Below are 16,648 nucleotides of genomic sequence, written 5' to 3' on the forward strand. Positions count from 1 at the left end.
GTATCTAGATTTTACGAGGCACTAATCTGTTCTCTTGCCATTGGAAAGTCAGATTTAGAGTGAAGGAGAGACAGAGAAAGATCCTCCATCTGCTGCTTTACTCCACAAGTACTTGCAACGGCTGGAGTTGAGCCAATGTGAAGCCAGGAGCCAGAAGCCTCTTCCAGGTCTCCCACACGGGTGCAGGGTCCCAAAGTTTGGGCCATCCTTGACTGTCTTCCCAGGCCACAAGTAGGGAGCTGGAAGGGAAGTGGAGCAGCCAGGACACAAACTAACACCCATATGAGATTCCACACATACAAAGCGAGGATGTAAACCCCTTGGCTACCGTGCTGGTTCCTAATCTGTTCTCTTGTTTTCTATATTTGTCATTTTAATAATGTTGTACAAATGGAATCATGAGGTAGATAACCTTCTGAGACTGGCTTTTATCAACATGGCTCCTTTGAGGAGGTATGAACAGTAGGGTGTTTTGTTACGGAGTGTTATCCTATGGTATGTGTGTACCACCTTCTGTTTAACCACTCAGCTTCCAGCTCGGTGCTATGATGCATGAGGCTGCCATGAACATTCATATGCAAACTGTCTGTGATTCATATGCAAACTGCTCAACAGTGAAACTGTTCATACTGGCACATGTACACTTTTGAAAGAAACTGCCAAACTGTTTTCCAGAACAGCCATGCCACTTTACAATCCTATCAGTTAACAGCTTTTAATTTTTAATTTAAAATGTTTATTTGTGCTTTTGATAAGATTTACCTATTTAGCCAGGATATGATGCAGAGCCCATGAAATGCCAGTACTGCAGGTGGAGGCTTTACCCCCTGTGCAACAATGCTGGTCTCATACTCATCCATCTTTCAATTTATTTTATTTCTTTGTAAGACAGAGTGACAGAGGCAGAGAGAGAGTTCTTCCAGCCACTGATTCACTCTCAAAATGACTGTAATAACTGGGGCTGTGCCAGGCACTGGGACTATACCCAGGTATATAGTGTGGGTGGCAGGGGCCCAAGAACTTAGGCCATCTTCCAGCACAGCTTTCCTAGGTGTCTTAGTAGGCAGCTGCATCTGAAGTGGAGCAGCCAGGATTTACATAGTTCTTCTCCATAGGATGCTGGCATTCCAGAAGACAGCTTAACCTGCTGCTCCACGATGCCATACCCTACTTATTCTTTTTTTTTTTATTAAGATTTATTTATTTTTATTACAAAGTCAGACATATAGAGAGGAGGAGACAGAGAAGATCTTCCGTCCGATGATTCACTCCCCAAGTGAGCACAATGGCCGGTGCTGTGCCGATCTAAAGTCTCCCACATGGATGCAGGGTCCCAAAGCATTGGGCCGTCCTCAACTGCTTTCCCAGGCCACAAGCAGGGAGCTGGATGGGAAGTGGAGCTGCTGGCATTAGAACCGGCACCCATATGGGAGCCCAGCACGTTCAAGGTGAGGACTTTGGCCACTAGGACACTTGTGCCAGGCCCTATTTAGTTATTCTTAACTCTGCATTGAATAAAACTTCATATTTTCATATTCTATCTCTGACTGATAAATCAATTAACTCGAAAGGCATTGTTAATTAAATTGAGTTAAAAAATAATATTATCAAAGTAAAAACAACACACACAAAACATCAGCAGTGTTACTACACCAGCAAATTTAAGAATAAAAAATGGATGGACTTTGTGCTATTTCTTCTGGGTTCAAATCCCACCTCTAGATCTCAATAGCCCTGTGACTTAGGGCAATTCCCAACGTCAATAAAGTGGGAATACTAATGCTACTTGAGGGACGGACATTGTGGCACTGCAGTTAGGTCAATTACAAGGCCAGCTATGCACAGTAGGCTTCATGTCCCAGCTGGTTTTGATCCAGCTCCTTGCTAATGCACACCCAGGGAGGCAATGGCACAAGTAGCTGAGTGGCTGCCCATCCATGTGGGTGACCTGGTTAATACTCCAGGTCTCTGGCTTCAGCCAGGTCTGCTCTTGGCATTCAGGGCATTCGGAGAGTGAACCAAAGGCAGTTAGCACTCTTGCATGTGCTGTCTCTGTCTCCCTCTGGAACTTTGCATTTCAAATAAGTAAAATCAATCTTCTTCTAAAACCCTATAATTAGAGACACTCATGGGTAGAAGAATACACGAAAATGCCAAACAACACAGGAAAGGCCAGGATGTGAGGCTAGCTTACAAGAAGGTCCTGTAACATTTTAATGTGGACACAAAACAAGATAAAAAAGACAATACTCAATTTTAGGGGCCCCAAAGCCTTCCTGTAACATCCTTATTTCCCATTGGGATCCTTATTCTCAATTTTGAAAAGAGGCCCAAAATTCTCTCCCATGACACTCAGGACAAGCTGATATAATTCACATGTTAAAGACTCCAATGTTATTATGAGGCAAAAAATGACTAATGAAGCTTATTAATGCACAACAAAATTATTTAGAAAGATATTTCCAAGTCTTGAGATTACATTGCTGTTTTAAAGATAAAAATGACAGCTGAGAACTTTCATAAATTAAAAAGAAGCAATTACTTAATTTGCCTTCACATGAATACATTATCCTTTCTCCAAATATACTTACCTTGCAACCTTGACCATTTTTGGATTATACTGCTTGACCAATGAAAGCAAGGTCTGCATTGTTTTGCCAGTGTCAATTATATCCTTTAAAAAGAAAAAAAACATTTACATAGTAAATAAAACCAGCATGCCTTTGACTTCAGAGTCACCATCTCTACAACATAGCGCCACTCCCAAGTATAATTGGATGTTTTCTTTTGCTTCAGTGGTTCTTATCAAAATTCCCACACTGAGATTTTTCTGGAATCTATAAATCATCCAGCCCTCAGTAAGCAGTAAGTGTGTCAGTCCCAGGATTCAATTTTGTAGGCACAGTGAGGTCAATGACAGCAAATTTAAATACACACAAGCACAATATATCATAAATATGCAATATCATGTGCTAATTCTATAAAGATCCACGAATAATTTCATATACATATATATGCATAACTGCTGTATATATATGCATGTTTTATTAGTTATGATATCAGGTATCATGAAAGCTTTATAGTGTGGTTTTTTAAATAAACCTAAGACAGAGGATCTCTCCCCAAACTCTCCCATTAGGTCGTAAACAGACCCCTCTGCTTTGGGAAGTGAGAAGCACTGTTCAATACAATGCTGAAAAGTACACAAATTACGAAGGTTTAATATATAAATGGCTTTACATGAAAGTTAATCTCAGCCATTCAGTTGAAAGTAGGACACTATTTGAAATAAATGCACCTCTGAAAAGGGAAAATATTTTTTGAACGTAGTTCCTCTTCCAAGAAAACACTTATTTAAGATAGCATAAAGCATGGTAAGCCATCAGAAACGGCAGGGTTGGAGACTTTTGAAAGCTGCACATTTCTGGGTCATATTAGGCAGACTCCGGCTAGCTCTAGGATTCTAGACCGTTCGTGCATACACCCCTGGAAGAATCCCATCCTCTTGAGTGAGATGGAGATCTATAAAAATGCTGCTGCCAGTTCTTCTGGTGGCTGGGTTATACTCAACAAGACAGATGTAGCAGGCTGCTGGTTTTAAAGAAGTCAGCTGCCAAATTATGAGAGGGCCCTGGGCTAGAACAAGAGGACAGCCTTTAGCATCTGGGGAACACACCTGGAGTCAGTGAGTCACCAGCAGCGAAACAGCCCCTCAGCTCTTGAACCCACAAGGACGTCAACCCGGCCAACAGTGTGAACAACACAAGTCCCAGGTGAGACAGAAGCCACAGTCAGCAGCCTGTGAGCAACCTGGTGAGACCCGCAGGCCAGGGGGAATCTGTGCTCAAACCTGCACAGTTATCACACCTCTGGCAATAAAGGCAAAGTGAAGAAAACCAGGGCTTTAGCTGTAGTAGGATGCTTAATTTCCTTTAAAAAATGAGATCTGAAGCAAATACAGAAAATGTAAATATTTTGGGGTAGGCACATGTGTGTTGAATAAATCCTTGTCTTCAAAATACTTCATAATTAAAATTCAAAGATTCAAGTAAGTTGAGGAGGGAAGGAATATGAAGCAAGGCTTTATGGAGGTAACTTCAGCCGGGTCATGACGAATTAAAACATGGGATAAGGGAGGGAGGAAAGACACGTAAATAACAAGAAATAGCAAAAAGTAGGAGTGGATGAAGAAAATATAGCATATTATTTGCTAATAAAAAGCAATGACTACTGACATACTCCATAACACACATAAGCATTGAAAACACTGAGCTAACGGAAATAAGCCATACACAAATGCCATGTGTTTACTACCATTTACACAAAATATCCAGAACAGGTAAATCTTACAGAGTTAGGAAAGAGATGATGAGTTTCTTGCGGAAAGGGGAAATCTCTAAGCGGATTGGCTTTCTTTGTTGGACAAAAACATACTTAAATTGAATGCAGTAATTGTACAATGTTGCAAATATAATAAAAGTCATCGAATTGTGCACCTCAAGTGGGTGAACAGTATGCGAATTATATCCCACTAAAGCTGTTATTTTACAGAAAAGAAATACGGAACAAAAATCAAAGGGCAGAGAATGAAAGCACAGGCTCCAGGAAGCTGTGAAAAGCATGAAGAAAATGCAAGAAAGTTTCAAGAGAATGAGATTGTTTTTATAAGTTGAGGTCACACGAAAAAATTCAAGACTAAAGAATGGGGGAATAAGGTCTGAGCAGGAGATAACAAACTATGCTTCAGAAGTTTATAAAAATCAGGAAGGCAGAAGTATCTGAGATGAGAGATCAGAGACAAAAAATTAAAGAGGTACAGTAGGCTATAAAAGAGTGATAAAAAATCAAGGCGTCAAAAAGTATTAAAGAGGGAAAGAATTTGAGAAGCTGGAAGTGTGAGCTTTTGGTACAGGATGGCCAGCAAAGGCCTCAATGAAATGGTGACTTAGGCATAAGCCAAAGGTTCTTAAACCTTAGCAGTCAATAGACCTACATGGATGCTTGTTAAGCATCGTTTGCTGGGGCTCATCTTGGTCTATGAATCCCACTTTGAGAACTGCGGAGCTAAAGGAAGTGGTGATCTGACGCTTCCCTTAGTAGCTCAGAGCCTTGAGAAAGTGTTTAATCTTCCTGTGTTTGCTTTCTTAGAACAGTCCCTGGTAAAGTAAGCACTGGATAAAGCTGGCTATTATTATGTACAAAATACTTTATAGGACATAACAGGAAAAAGAAAGTAACAGAAATATTCTTTCACACGTACAAAACATTATGTAAAATAGAAAACATTAAACTATAAGCCTTTATATACAATATGACTATGGCATAATTAGGAGAGAGAACTTTCAAATCAAAAAGTTATGTAGACAAAAAGAAAACTTTTTTCTTTATCAGCAAATAATCATTTACTAAGTAGTCTTTATAACACACAAGCCCACCATTAAACCAGTTTTAAGAGCAGTTTCTTTTCCTTTAAGATGGTGCATACTAAGTTAGAAAATACTAAATATATTAAAAGTAAATGTAGAACTTACTTCAACAATCAAGACGTTCTAGAGGAAAAAAAGAAATAAAAATCAGTTCACTGATTCAGACACTATTTTCCATTTTAAGTTAGACAGTATAATAACACAGTATAATGGTATAACATTTTCAAAGAACATCTGACCTAAGTGTTCACTTTGTAAAAATCTTCTATTACTATTCTATTAGAGGAATAATCGTGGCTTTGTTGTGAAATTTCTCCTGGTCTCAGGTGCTGATGTGTAAACGAGAGCTGGCATTGACTTCTTTTTTGTCCTCTAACACTGTAAGAAGTATCATTTGCATAATAACTAAAAACTCATGCATTTAATGGATCAAATGAATCCAATTCAAAAAACCATTTTTATTCCCGTGACCCAGATCTGCGTCTTCTAGGTTCTGTCCATATCCTTGGACGACGCCAAGGAAAAACAAAAGTGCTTCCTCACAACCTAATCCCCACACTATTTCTATATTTCAGGATTTTATAGCTACATGAGTTCTTGAGAGAACATACCATCCAACAATTTCTTCTCAAATTAGAGAATGGTCTCAATCTATTTTTAAGCTGTGTATAGGAAGGACTCAGCATTCACATACTGGATTTTTTTGGCCCCAAAAAGATTCATGCTGTATTGTTTATTTGTAATTCTCATTGTAGTCTGTCATGCAGCTATAGCATCAGAATTTTAATTTTCTATAATTCTTCTAAGACAATGCTTATTAAATTAGAGTGTATCATATCCAACAAGTTGCAAGAAAAGAGACTTGCTACTTTCCCTTCCCCTGTTTGTGTTTATATTTTTACATATAACATATTACTGCCCTAACTCACATAATTTACAAATAGCTATCAGGAGTAAATAGTTTACCTTTAATTTTTTGGGAAAGGGGATGAAAATTTTCAGAATCAAGTTGAAGATACTAAATGTACACTTATATAAACAAGTAAAGCTTCAACTTTGGCATATTTTGTCGGAACTAGGTCTCCTTGGTTCATTGAAGCCTGTGCACGAACCGGTGCCCATATGGGACCAGGAATGCGCGAGGCGAGGACTATAGCCACTAGGCTTCTGCTTAAGGCCCAAGCAATTCTTACACTTTGGACAGGTCAGGAGAAATTACTTTATCCAAAATGGGGCTCAGAATAGAAACGAAAATGGAAGCAAAGCACATAGCAATTTAAGAGTCATTACTTTTCAGTTTTTATAAGATCTCAATAAACGTAATGACTCCGTAAATACTACCAAATACACTGAAAAACAAATAAAACCTGTTATAGTAGAGTGAGACATTTCTTGGTAAAACTGTGGCTCTACCACGGAAAAGGAGCGCCACCTTCAGCAAACACAGAAGTAGTTGCTTAAGAGGTCTGTTCTTTCCTCAAATCCCAACTAATTTGTCTCTTTACATTACACAATTTAAGGCTTTAGCAATATTGAATAGGATGAATTAATGGGCCAATAATTGCTTCACTACATGGTTCTTGATATTTTCTAGCTTATATGAAGGCTGACTTAGTGTTATCAGTGATGGGGTTACTGTCATGGTCATTTGCACAATGGGACCAAGTTAGTTTACACTTGATTAGCCAAAAGGCCGAGAAGCCACAGGACTATCATGTAATAACGAAACAGAGAAAACAAATTTTAGTCTCTGCTCTAAGCTGTACAACATTCATTAAGCTATAAGCTACTAGCAGAAAATGGTCCATATAAATCAAAGTCCAGAGAGAGAGAACATACTTGTCTAATATAACCCTGTGCTATCTAGAATTTAACACCAATGCTATAAGAAATAAAACAATGAAAATTACTACCATTGCTGAGAGTTTATTGTGTGTGTAGTAGCTAAATCCCTATGTAAATAAAAAAAATCAAGTTCAGAGGTCAAATGACTTGCTTAAAGTCATAAAAACAAGAACAGGGCAGATTAGAAATTTAAACTCATTCAGGTTTCAAAGGGGGGGGGGGAATAAAAATACTTAGATACAGGAATTCAGCATTGTGGCACTGCAAGTTAAGCATCTACCTACAAAGCCAGCTCAAGTCCCTGCTACTCAGCTTCAGGTCTAGCTCCCAGCTAATGTGCCTGGGAGGCAGTAGATCGCCCAAGTACACGGGCCCCCACCACCCGCAAGGGAGACCCAGATGGAGCCCTTGCTCTTGGCTTCAGCCTGGCCCAGCTCAAGACATTGCAGAAATTTGGGGAGTGAACCAGCACATGGAATATTGATTACCATTTGTTATCTCTGTAACTCTGAATTTAAAATAAAACAAAACAAAAAGAAAACAGGGGCACAGCACGAGACCCGGTGAAATGCTCCCCTTTGCATGAGCCAGGCTTTCGTATGGGTGCCAGTTTGCATATCAGCTGCTCCCCTTCCCTTCCAGCTCCTTGTGTGTGGCCTGGGAAAGCAGCAGAAGCTGGCCCATGGAGTTGGGCATGTGGGCAGGCCTGGATCAGACAAAGCTGTTGTGGCCACCCGGGGGCAATTCAGCACATCAAGGATCTTTGTCTCACCCTCTGTTTCATTCTGCCTTTCAGATACATACATACATAAATGCTTTAAAGAGAGAGAGCTCCACAGGCATTGTATCAGTTAATCCTTTTAACTCTATGAGGTAGCTAGAGTGACCCACACTCTTTTGGCATAAAAACCACAAAGACGTTTCCTAACCCGACTGAGGTCCCAGATTTAAAGTTGTTGAGGCAGGCTTTGAATGTAAGCCGTCAGCTTCCAGAACTCACTTTCAGCGACACTACTTCTCTATGATTGAAGAAACTAGGTATGAGTCTTTTTTTTAACTTTTTAAAAGAAGCCTATTTTGCCTCCATCTATATTTTTTGAACGATGTCAAATTAGGCTCCCACAGAGACAAACATCTGCCCTTGGCCATATGAATTTAATGTCGGATTCTGCACTTTTCATTATATGATATAAGAAAGGATAATTTACCATTGCTTCAAAAGGTTTAAATAACATCTGTGGCTACATTACATAAGCTGCCTCTTCATGAGTGATTGAAAGCAGTGTTACTGCTCTTCTGGTTCAAGATACATACATACCTTTCCAGTTAAGGTTGAGAGATCGTCTCCACCGATTACTTTTATGTCCCCCGTTGACTGGTCATTCTAGTTAAAAACACACACACACATATAAACATATGTATTATGCACACACATACCTCAAATCATCACATGGGAATTAGAAGATTTAAGTTAGCCATCTAATGTTCACAGCATTATGACATTCTAAATGATATGAATTATAAAATTGTTTCCAGAAATGAAAGACTATGTAATTTTCCAGTAGAGATTAGTAAAACATCCTAATTAGCCATTACTGATTTGATGTCCTAAAAATAAAGTACATGCATTTTGGAGTGGGCAGGATTCTAGCAGCCACTCATCTGTGCTCCCAGTCACTTCCAAAACCATGAAGGAAGGCATTAGGTGACAGATGTCTGATTCTGGCACCGTACCAGTCACATGAGTCAAGCAGGTTGTAGGGGCTGGTCTCCACCACACTCAGCCTCAAGGACACATCCCCTCAAAATCCGGGCCCAAGTCATCCTCAGCCTTGTCTCATCAGTAGTCCATTTAGGCACATCTCCTTGGTTCCCTCCCACTTTTCTGTTCTTACAGAATCCAGTAGAAACCCTTACAAGAATTTCAATGCATTATGTGCAATATCCACCGGAGTTGGTGATAAGAATGGCTAGAATTTTGCTTGTGCTGGACTCAAGGCAGAACCAGGGTGAAAGGGCAGGTGAGCCAAAGGATTCAGACTTGCCCTGTCAAGGAGAGGAAAACACACCATAAAGCTGCAACAATGAGAACAGTGTCATGCCAGCACAATGATCGACAAGGGGATTAAGCAGCAAAGTGGAGCCCAGAAACAGACTCGGAAATAGATGATGATTTAGTATATGAAAAGGATGGCATTTTGAGTCAGTAAGGAAAAGATGAATTGCTCAACAAAGGGGGTTTGGTCAACTAGCTATCCATTTAGGAAAAACATAAAGTATGGTCCCTACCTCAAAGTATATACATATACAAATCCCAGATGGATTAAAATCTAAATGTAAAAAAACAAAGCCATAAGCAGACTGGAACAAAGTGGAGAACTTTTTTTCATATGCTTAGAAGGGATACAAACCTAGGCTCAACATGAGTCTAAACCAAAAAGATCAGTAACAAATATTCCTATTATACCTTGGGTCCAACAATAGTACCATTTGGGAAGCTGGAGGACACAAACAAATAAATAATTGATATAGGAGACGGTCATAAAGGTATAAAATGGTATGCACCAAAGTTGCTGTCTGCAACGCCAGCATTCCATACTGGCACTGGTTCTAGTCCTGGCCGCCCCACTTGGGAAAGCAGCAGAGGAAGGCCCAGGTTCCCGGGTCCTGGCACTCAGGTAGGAGTCCCAAAAGCTCTCAACATCTGGCTGCAGTCTGGCCCAGCCTTAGCCTGTGTGGCCATCTGGGCAGTGAACAGCAGATGGAGGATCTCCGACTCTCCCTGTCTATGAACTCTATCTTTGAAATAAATTGGAAAAAAAAAAGATACCTAGCTGAGAAACAAACACTAAAATGATGCAAATCTACCATTCACCCTTCTACCCTGGCAAAATCAGTATGATCTGTCTTGAAGATGACAGAGCACTAACTATTAAAATTGGAAAGATGACCCAGTAATTCCACCTCCTAGAATTGATGTTACCAAAATTATCACAAATATGCAAAGGTCTGTTCAAGGACGTTCAGTACATTGATTGTTCTTCACACAAAGTATTATCTATCCATTAACAGGGAATTAGTTACATTAAGTCCATCTACATAATACTATAACATGAAGTTACTGAAAACAATTCGGTAATCCAATACACAATGGACTTTAAACAATGCTAAAAGTAGTGGAACAATGTGCTGCCTATTTTAATTCAGAACTAAAAAATTTTTTACAACAATTAGCTCTAAGTAGTGAGAACAGGGATAAGACTTTACTTTTATACAAATTGCTTAAGATTTTTAAATTTTTCAGCTAGTTTCTACCAGGTTGAATATAATTTGTAGATGTAATTTTAAGAACATGATCTTCCTTTACATCTATAATAAACATCAATCTTTCATGGAGTGTTATTTTTGAAAGACACCAATAGGCCAATACGATTTGGTGCTGCAAACTAACCTAAGACTTATAAAAAAACCTTTGCATATTATTTCTTAGGGAAGCTTCCTTTCAAACACATAGGATTAACAGGGAAGTGGGGGAAACGCGGCACAAAACCAGAAGCTTTAAGAGTCAATCATGTTAAGTGGCTAAATAGTGACATCTTGTGTAGAAACCTGGTATTACACTCCAGCTCCAAATAATTGGTTTTTTTAGGGGGAAAGAAGAGTAAATATTTGAGAACTGAACAGTGTGGAGGCATAGAAAAACTCCTTTATAATCCAAAAGCTATGGTGATAAGAGACAGGAGAACTTGAAGCATAAAAAGATACTGCTGTTTTGCTAACATCCCTGCAGTTTTTCAGTGTTTTCTGAAGCCTTTTTCATGGAAACAGTCACCTTTTAAGTAGAAGCTAATGAGGATTCAGGCAAGAGCAGTGGTCCATGGCCACTGTGCTGCAGCACAGCTGTGAGTGCCCCAACCACACACAAAGGCATCCGTGTGCCACTGATCTCACTTTCACAGCCAAAGAAACCTCAGGAATCTCCCCGACTCCCTTCCCATTGTGTCCCTTTACATGGACTGCTTCTCAAATAGCTCATGAGGGTAAAGTCTCGGGTAACGGGGCTGGCATGAGGGAAGAGCCCCTCTTATTGTCCCATTCTCCTCCGCTGCTCTCAGCCGTCAAGAGAACCCAACCCGTGCTTCGGCCTTGGCTCTTAAGTGCCACCATCAACTACAGAAAATTCCCAGGGGCTGGTGTGATGGCTCACTGGCTAATCCTCCAACTGCAAGCACCAGCATCCCACATGGGTATCAAGTTCATATCCCAGCTGCTCCACTTCTGATCCAGCTCTCTTCCTTTGGCCTGGGAAAGCAGCAGAGGGTGGCTCAAGGCCTTTGGACCCTGCACTGGTGTGGAAGACCCAAAAGAGGCTCCTGGCTTCAGATCAGCTCAGTCCCGGCTACTGCAACCAACTGGGGAGTGAACCAGCAGATGGGAGAGCACTTTGTCTTCCTTCTCTCTCTAAATTGCCTTTCAAATAAAATAAATAAAACTTACTTCCAGAACTTATAAATCATTTTTTTTTTCAGCATCCTCTTGGAGTTTTATCATCGGGAAATGTTCTCTAGCTATCCAGCCAGGCCAAGTCTACCACACACAAACATCCTTTTCAGACCACACTAAAGACCCCAGAGAAAAGCAGCAGACACCGCATTTTATAAAATGTAAGTGCAGTAAAAATAAGTCTGGAAAGATATATACCCAGGTTAAAATTATTTACTTGTATTTTATGAGTTCTTTGAAACAACCTCACTTTACTACAAAAAGACTAGCAGCTTGAAACATTGTGCTGATGAAGCAAGGCCCTTCAGGATGATCTCACACTGCCTGTGCTGGCAAGCACAGTACCACCAGCCACATTCAATTTTCATAAGACTTATTTCCAGAGATTAGCAGCCACACGTGGCTAGTGGCTCCGTAACAGACAACATAGATGGACAGCACTTCCATCACATCAGCAAATTCTGTTTGCAGAGCAGTACTCTAAATATATCAAGGATAACTAGAGAAGACTGAAGAGTAAGCACTAATACTTAAAACCTGCTCTCTTGGGGATGTGGCATGATGGCTCAAGCAGCTAATCCTCACCTTGCAAGTACTGGGATCCCATATGGGCACCAGTTCATATCCCGTTGGCCCGGCTTCCCATGCAGCTCCCTGCTTATGGCCTGGGAAAGCAGTCGAGGACGGGGCAAAGCCTTGGGACCCTGCACCCACGTGGAAGAACCGGAAGAAACTCCTGGCTCCTGGCTTCAGATTGGCTCAGCTCTGGCCATTGTGGCCACTTGGGGAGTGAACACCAGTAGATGCAAAGTCTTCCTCTCTGTCTCGCCTTCTTTCTGTATATCTGACTTTCCAAAAATAAATAAATCTTAAAAAAAAAAATACTGGGGCCTAGCACAATAGCCTAATGCCTAAATCCTCACCTTGCATCTGTTGGGATCGCATAGGGGCACCAGCTGGTGTCCTGCCTGCTCCACTTCCATCCAGCTTCCTATTCTGCACCCATGTGAGACACCCAGAAGAGGCTCCTGGCTTCAGATCAGCTCTGCTCTGGCCACTGTGGCCATTTGTTCAGTGAGCCATCTGATGGAAGACCTGTCTATTTCTGTTTCTCCAAATCTGCCTTTCCAATTAAAACAAATCTTAAAAAAAAAATTCTGCTTTGGGACCTGGTGCGGTGGCCTAGTGCAATAGCCTAATGGCTGAAGTCCTCGCCTTGCAAGCACCAGGATCCCCTATGGGCTCTGATTCTAATACCAGCCAAACTGCTTCCCATCTAGCTCCCTGCTTATAGCCTGGGAAAGCAGCCGGGGACAGACTAAAGCCTTGGGACCCTGCACCCGCGTGGGAGACCTGAAGGAAGTTCCTGGCTTCGGATCAGCGCAGCATCTCAGGAGCCTGTTGGGACTCCTCTGCTTCTCCTGCGAAGGCAGTGTGGGAGACCTGAAAGAAGCCCCTGGCTTGGAAATGACCCAACTTCAGCTGCCGCACACATCTAGGCAGTGAACCTGCGGATGGAAGATATTTCTGTCTCTCCTTCTCTGTAAATCAGATCAGCTTTTCCATAAAACTAAATAAACCTTTAAAAGAAGAAAATTAACAAATCATTCTTTATGTTTGCTATTTCAGGCTTTTTATCACCATTCAAGGAATTCAATTTAATAACCTTCTCATAGCTAAAAGAAAATACATAAATAAAAACCAAAAATCTAAACGTAGAGAGGCAGGCATTTGGCTGAGTGGTTAGGTCATCTGTTGGACCAGCAGCACCCCTTATCCGAGTGCCTGCTTCCAGAGAAAACAGCCGAGGCATTTGTACTGTTCACCCTCCTCTGCCCCAAGTCAGAGGCCCACATGGCTATGCTCTCTCAACCATGTAAGCAATAATAAAACCAGAATAAAAAATAAAATCTAAAAAGAGTGCCTGCATCAAACCCTTGCTGCTCTGCTTCCTATCCAGCCTCCCAGAGAACAGTAGATTTGGGTATTTTCTTCTTAAGATTTATTTGTATCAGAAAAGCAGAACAAATCTACAGAGAGGAGAGATCCTCCATTTGCTGGTTCATTCCCCAGATGTGTGCAACAGCTGGAGCTGAGCAGATCCCAAGCCAGGAGCCAGAAGCAGGTGCAGGGTCACAGGGCTTTGGGCCATCCATCCACCACTGTCTTCCTAGACCACAAGAGGGCGCTGGAAGGGAAGCGCAGAAGCCAGGACATGAAACCTGTATGGGATGCCAACACTTGCAAGGCATTACGCTAAGCTTCTGCCTGAGGCGCCAGCATCCCATTTGGTCACTGGTCCCAACTGTGCTACTTCCCTTCCAGCTCCCTGCTTGTGGCCTGGGAAAGCAGTAAAAGACAGCCCAAAGCCTTGGGACCTTTAATTTATGTGGGAGACCTGGAGGAAGCTAATCTTCCACCTTTAAGTGCCAGAGTCCCATATAGGAGCCAGTTGTGTCCCACCCAGCTAGCTCCCTGCTTGTGGCTTGGGAAAGCACTAGAGGATGGCTCCAAAGCCTTGGGACCCTGCACCTGTGTGGGAGGTCAAAGAGAAGCTCCTGCTCGTCAGCTCAGTTCTGGGTGTTTCAGCCATTTGGGCAGTGAGCTAGCAGATAGAAAAGCTTTTCATTCTCTCCTTTTCTCTGCCTACGAAATCTCCCTGTCTACGGAAATTAAATAAATCTTTAAAAAAATAAAGTCCATGGGCCTGGCGAGGCAGTCTACTATGCACTGGGATCCCATATGGGCACCAGTTCTAATCCCAGCAGCTCCACTTCCCATCCAGCTCCCTGCCTGTGGCCTGGGAAAGCAGTCGAGGACGGCCCAAAGCTTTGGGACCCTGCACCCGCGTGGGAGACCCGGAAGAAGCTCCCAGCTTTGGATTGGCTCAGTTTTGGCCACTGTGGCCAATTGGGGAGTGAAGCAGCAGACAGAAGCTCTTCTCTGTCTCCCCTTGTCTCTGTAGATCTGCTTTTCCAATAAAAAACATTTTAAGAAAAAGTTCATGTCCCACACTTGAGATCTGAATACCCAGCTAGCTCCTGACTTTTGCTTCCTGCTAATACAAACTATGACAGTTCAAGTAATCAGCTAGGTGCCATGAACGCAAGACCTTAATTGCTTACTGAGACCGCACCATGAGCCGGCCATCGCAGACAAGAGCTCTGCATGCTCTGTGCTGTGCTGCCTCTCGAAAACTTATTTAGAAAGGTGAGGTTATTCAAGGATAGACTACAATGCTGATTTATGAAACAGCCAAGAAAGGACATTTATTCCCATCTTCAAATAAGATAAATATCCATTTCTAAAGGATAGCGGGCCAGTACAGTGATGCGGCAAGATAAGCCACTAGTTTGAGTCCTAGCTGCTTCACTTCCCACCCAGCTCCCTGCTTGTGGCCTGGGAAAGCAGTCGAGGAAGCCCAAAGCCTTGGGACCCTGATGTGTGGAAGACCTGGAAGAGGCTCCAGGTTCCTGGCTTCAGATTGGCTCAGCTCTGGCCAATGTGGTTGCTTGGGGAGTGAATCAATGGTTGGAAGACCTTCTTCTCTGTCTCTCCTCCTTTCTGTATATCTGACTTTTCCCAATAAAATAAATAAATAAACCTTATTTAAGCCCTCCATTTAAGGGAAGTCACTGTAATGAAGTCAAACAGGAAAGTATAGCTTGCCGCACTTCTAAGAAAATACAGGAAGGGCTGTCATTGTGGCCCAGCAGGTTAAGCCACTGGCTGCAGTGCTTACACCTTGTGAACACGTTGGAGTCCGGGCTGCTCCATTTGAGATCTGGCTCCCTGCTACCATGTCTGGGAAAGCAGTGGAAGATGGCTCAAGGGCTCGGGACCCTGCCACTCATGGGGGAGGCTCAGCTGGAAGCCCTGGCTTCTGGCCTTGGCATGGCGCAGCCCTGGATTCTGCAGCCATCTGGGGAGTGAACAAGTGGATGGGAGATGTTTGTGACTGTCTCCCTCCCTGTAACTGTCTTTCAAGTAAATAAACACAAATATATATAAAACAAAAAGAGAAAAACTATGGTATCCACACTTACAAAAAATGTATTAGATATACTTACGTAGTAGCTCTTCAGTCTGATAAAGTCTACAGTCATAGGAATGGATCTATCACTATTTCTGTTCAGCGCTTTAATGTAATCCAGCAGATCCGCAAAGAACTTATAGCCCCCCTTGAGCACACAGAGAGCGACGATGTGGTGGCCTCCCATCTCTTTCATCACATCTCGAGCAAGCCTTTCAGTCCTACAAAAACAAAATCAATAATTAAACGAAGTTTCATACATTAAACTCTCTAACACACATCTTATAAACATTTACGTTCAAGAAAACACATCCTTTATGCCCATAAAGTGTGCCATGGCATTATAAATCAAGTTAAAAGCTTGTTGCCTTCAAAAGCCAGGTATATCATAACATCTATCACACATTTTTTAAAATGCAAATAAAACTGGGACACAATTTTCACTTTCAGATTGGCAAATTCTGAATTTAAAAAAACCTGCCTGATAATAACTAACATTAGAAGACTTCATGAGGAAACGGACACTCCCCTGCACTACTGGGATTAGAAAATGATAGCGGGCCTAGCACAGTGGCCTAGTGGCTAAATCCTTGCCTTGCATGTGCCCGGAATCCCATATTGGCACTGGTTCGTATCCCAGCTGTTCCACTTCCCATCCAGCTCCCTGCTTGTGATCTGGGAAAGCAGTAGAGGATGGTCCAAAGCCTTGAGGCCCTGCACCACGAGGGAGACCTGGAAGAAGTTCCTGGATTTTGGCTTCAGGTCGGCTCGGCTCAGCTCCAGCCATTGTGGCCACTTGGAGGGTGAGCCAGCAGATGGAAGGTCTTTCTGAATCTTTTCT

The 16,648-nt window shown here is 42.0% G+C and overlaps 1 protein-coding gene across 1 annotated transcript in view; it reads right to left on the reverse strand.

Annotated features, from left to right (window-relative positions):
• HPRT1 (hypoxanthine phosphoribosyltransferase 1) overlaps positions 1-16,648 on the reverse strand; it is a 29,245-nt gene that overhangs the window by 3,748 nt on the left and 8,849 nt on the right. Inside the window, exons 3-6 of the mRNA XM_040999746.1 lie at positions 15,845-16,028; positions 8,590-8,655; positions 5,532-5,549; positions 2,592-2,674 (exon numbers count right to left, since the gene is read on the reverse strand). Of these exons, the coding sequence (XP_040855680.1) occupies positions 2,592-2,674; positions 5,532-5,549; positions 8,590-8,655; positions 15,845-16,028 (351 nt within the window). The remainder of the gene's footprint in view (positions 1-2,591; positions 2,675-5,531; positions 5,550-8,589; positions 8,656-15,844; positions 16,029-16,648) is intronic.

The sequence above is a fragment of the Ochotona curzoniae genome, unplaced genomic scaffold (genome assembly GCF_017591425.1).
Source record: "Ochotona curzoniae isolate NIBS_2020 unplaced genomic scaffold, NIBS_Ocur_1.0 scaffold_1852, whole genome shotgun sequence".
Taxonomy (NCBI): Eukaryota; Metazoa; Chordata; class Mammalia; order Lagomorpha; family Ochotonidae; genus Ochotona; species Ochotona curzoniae.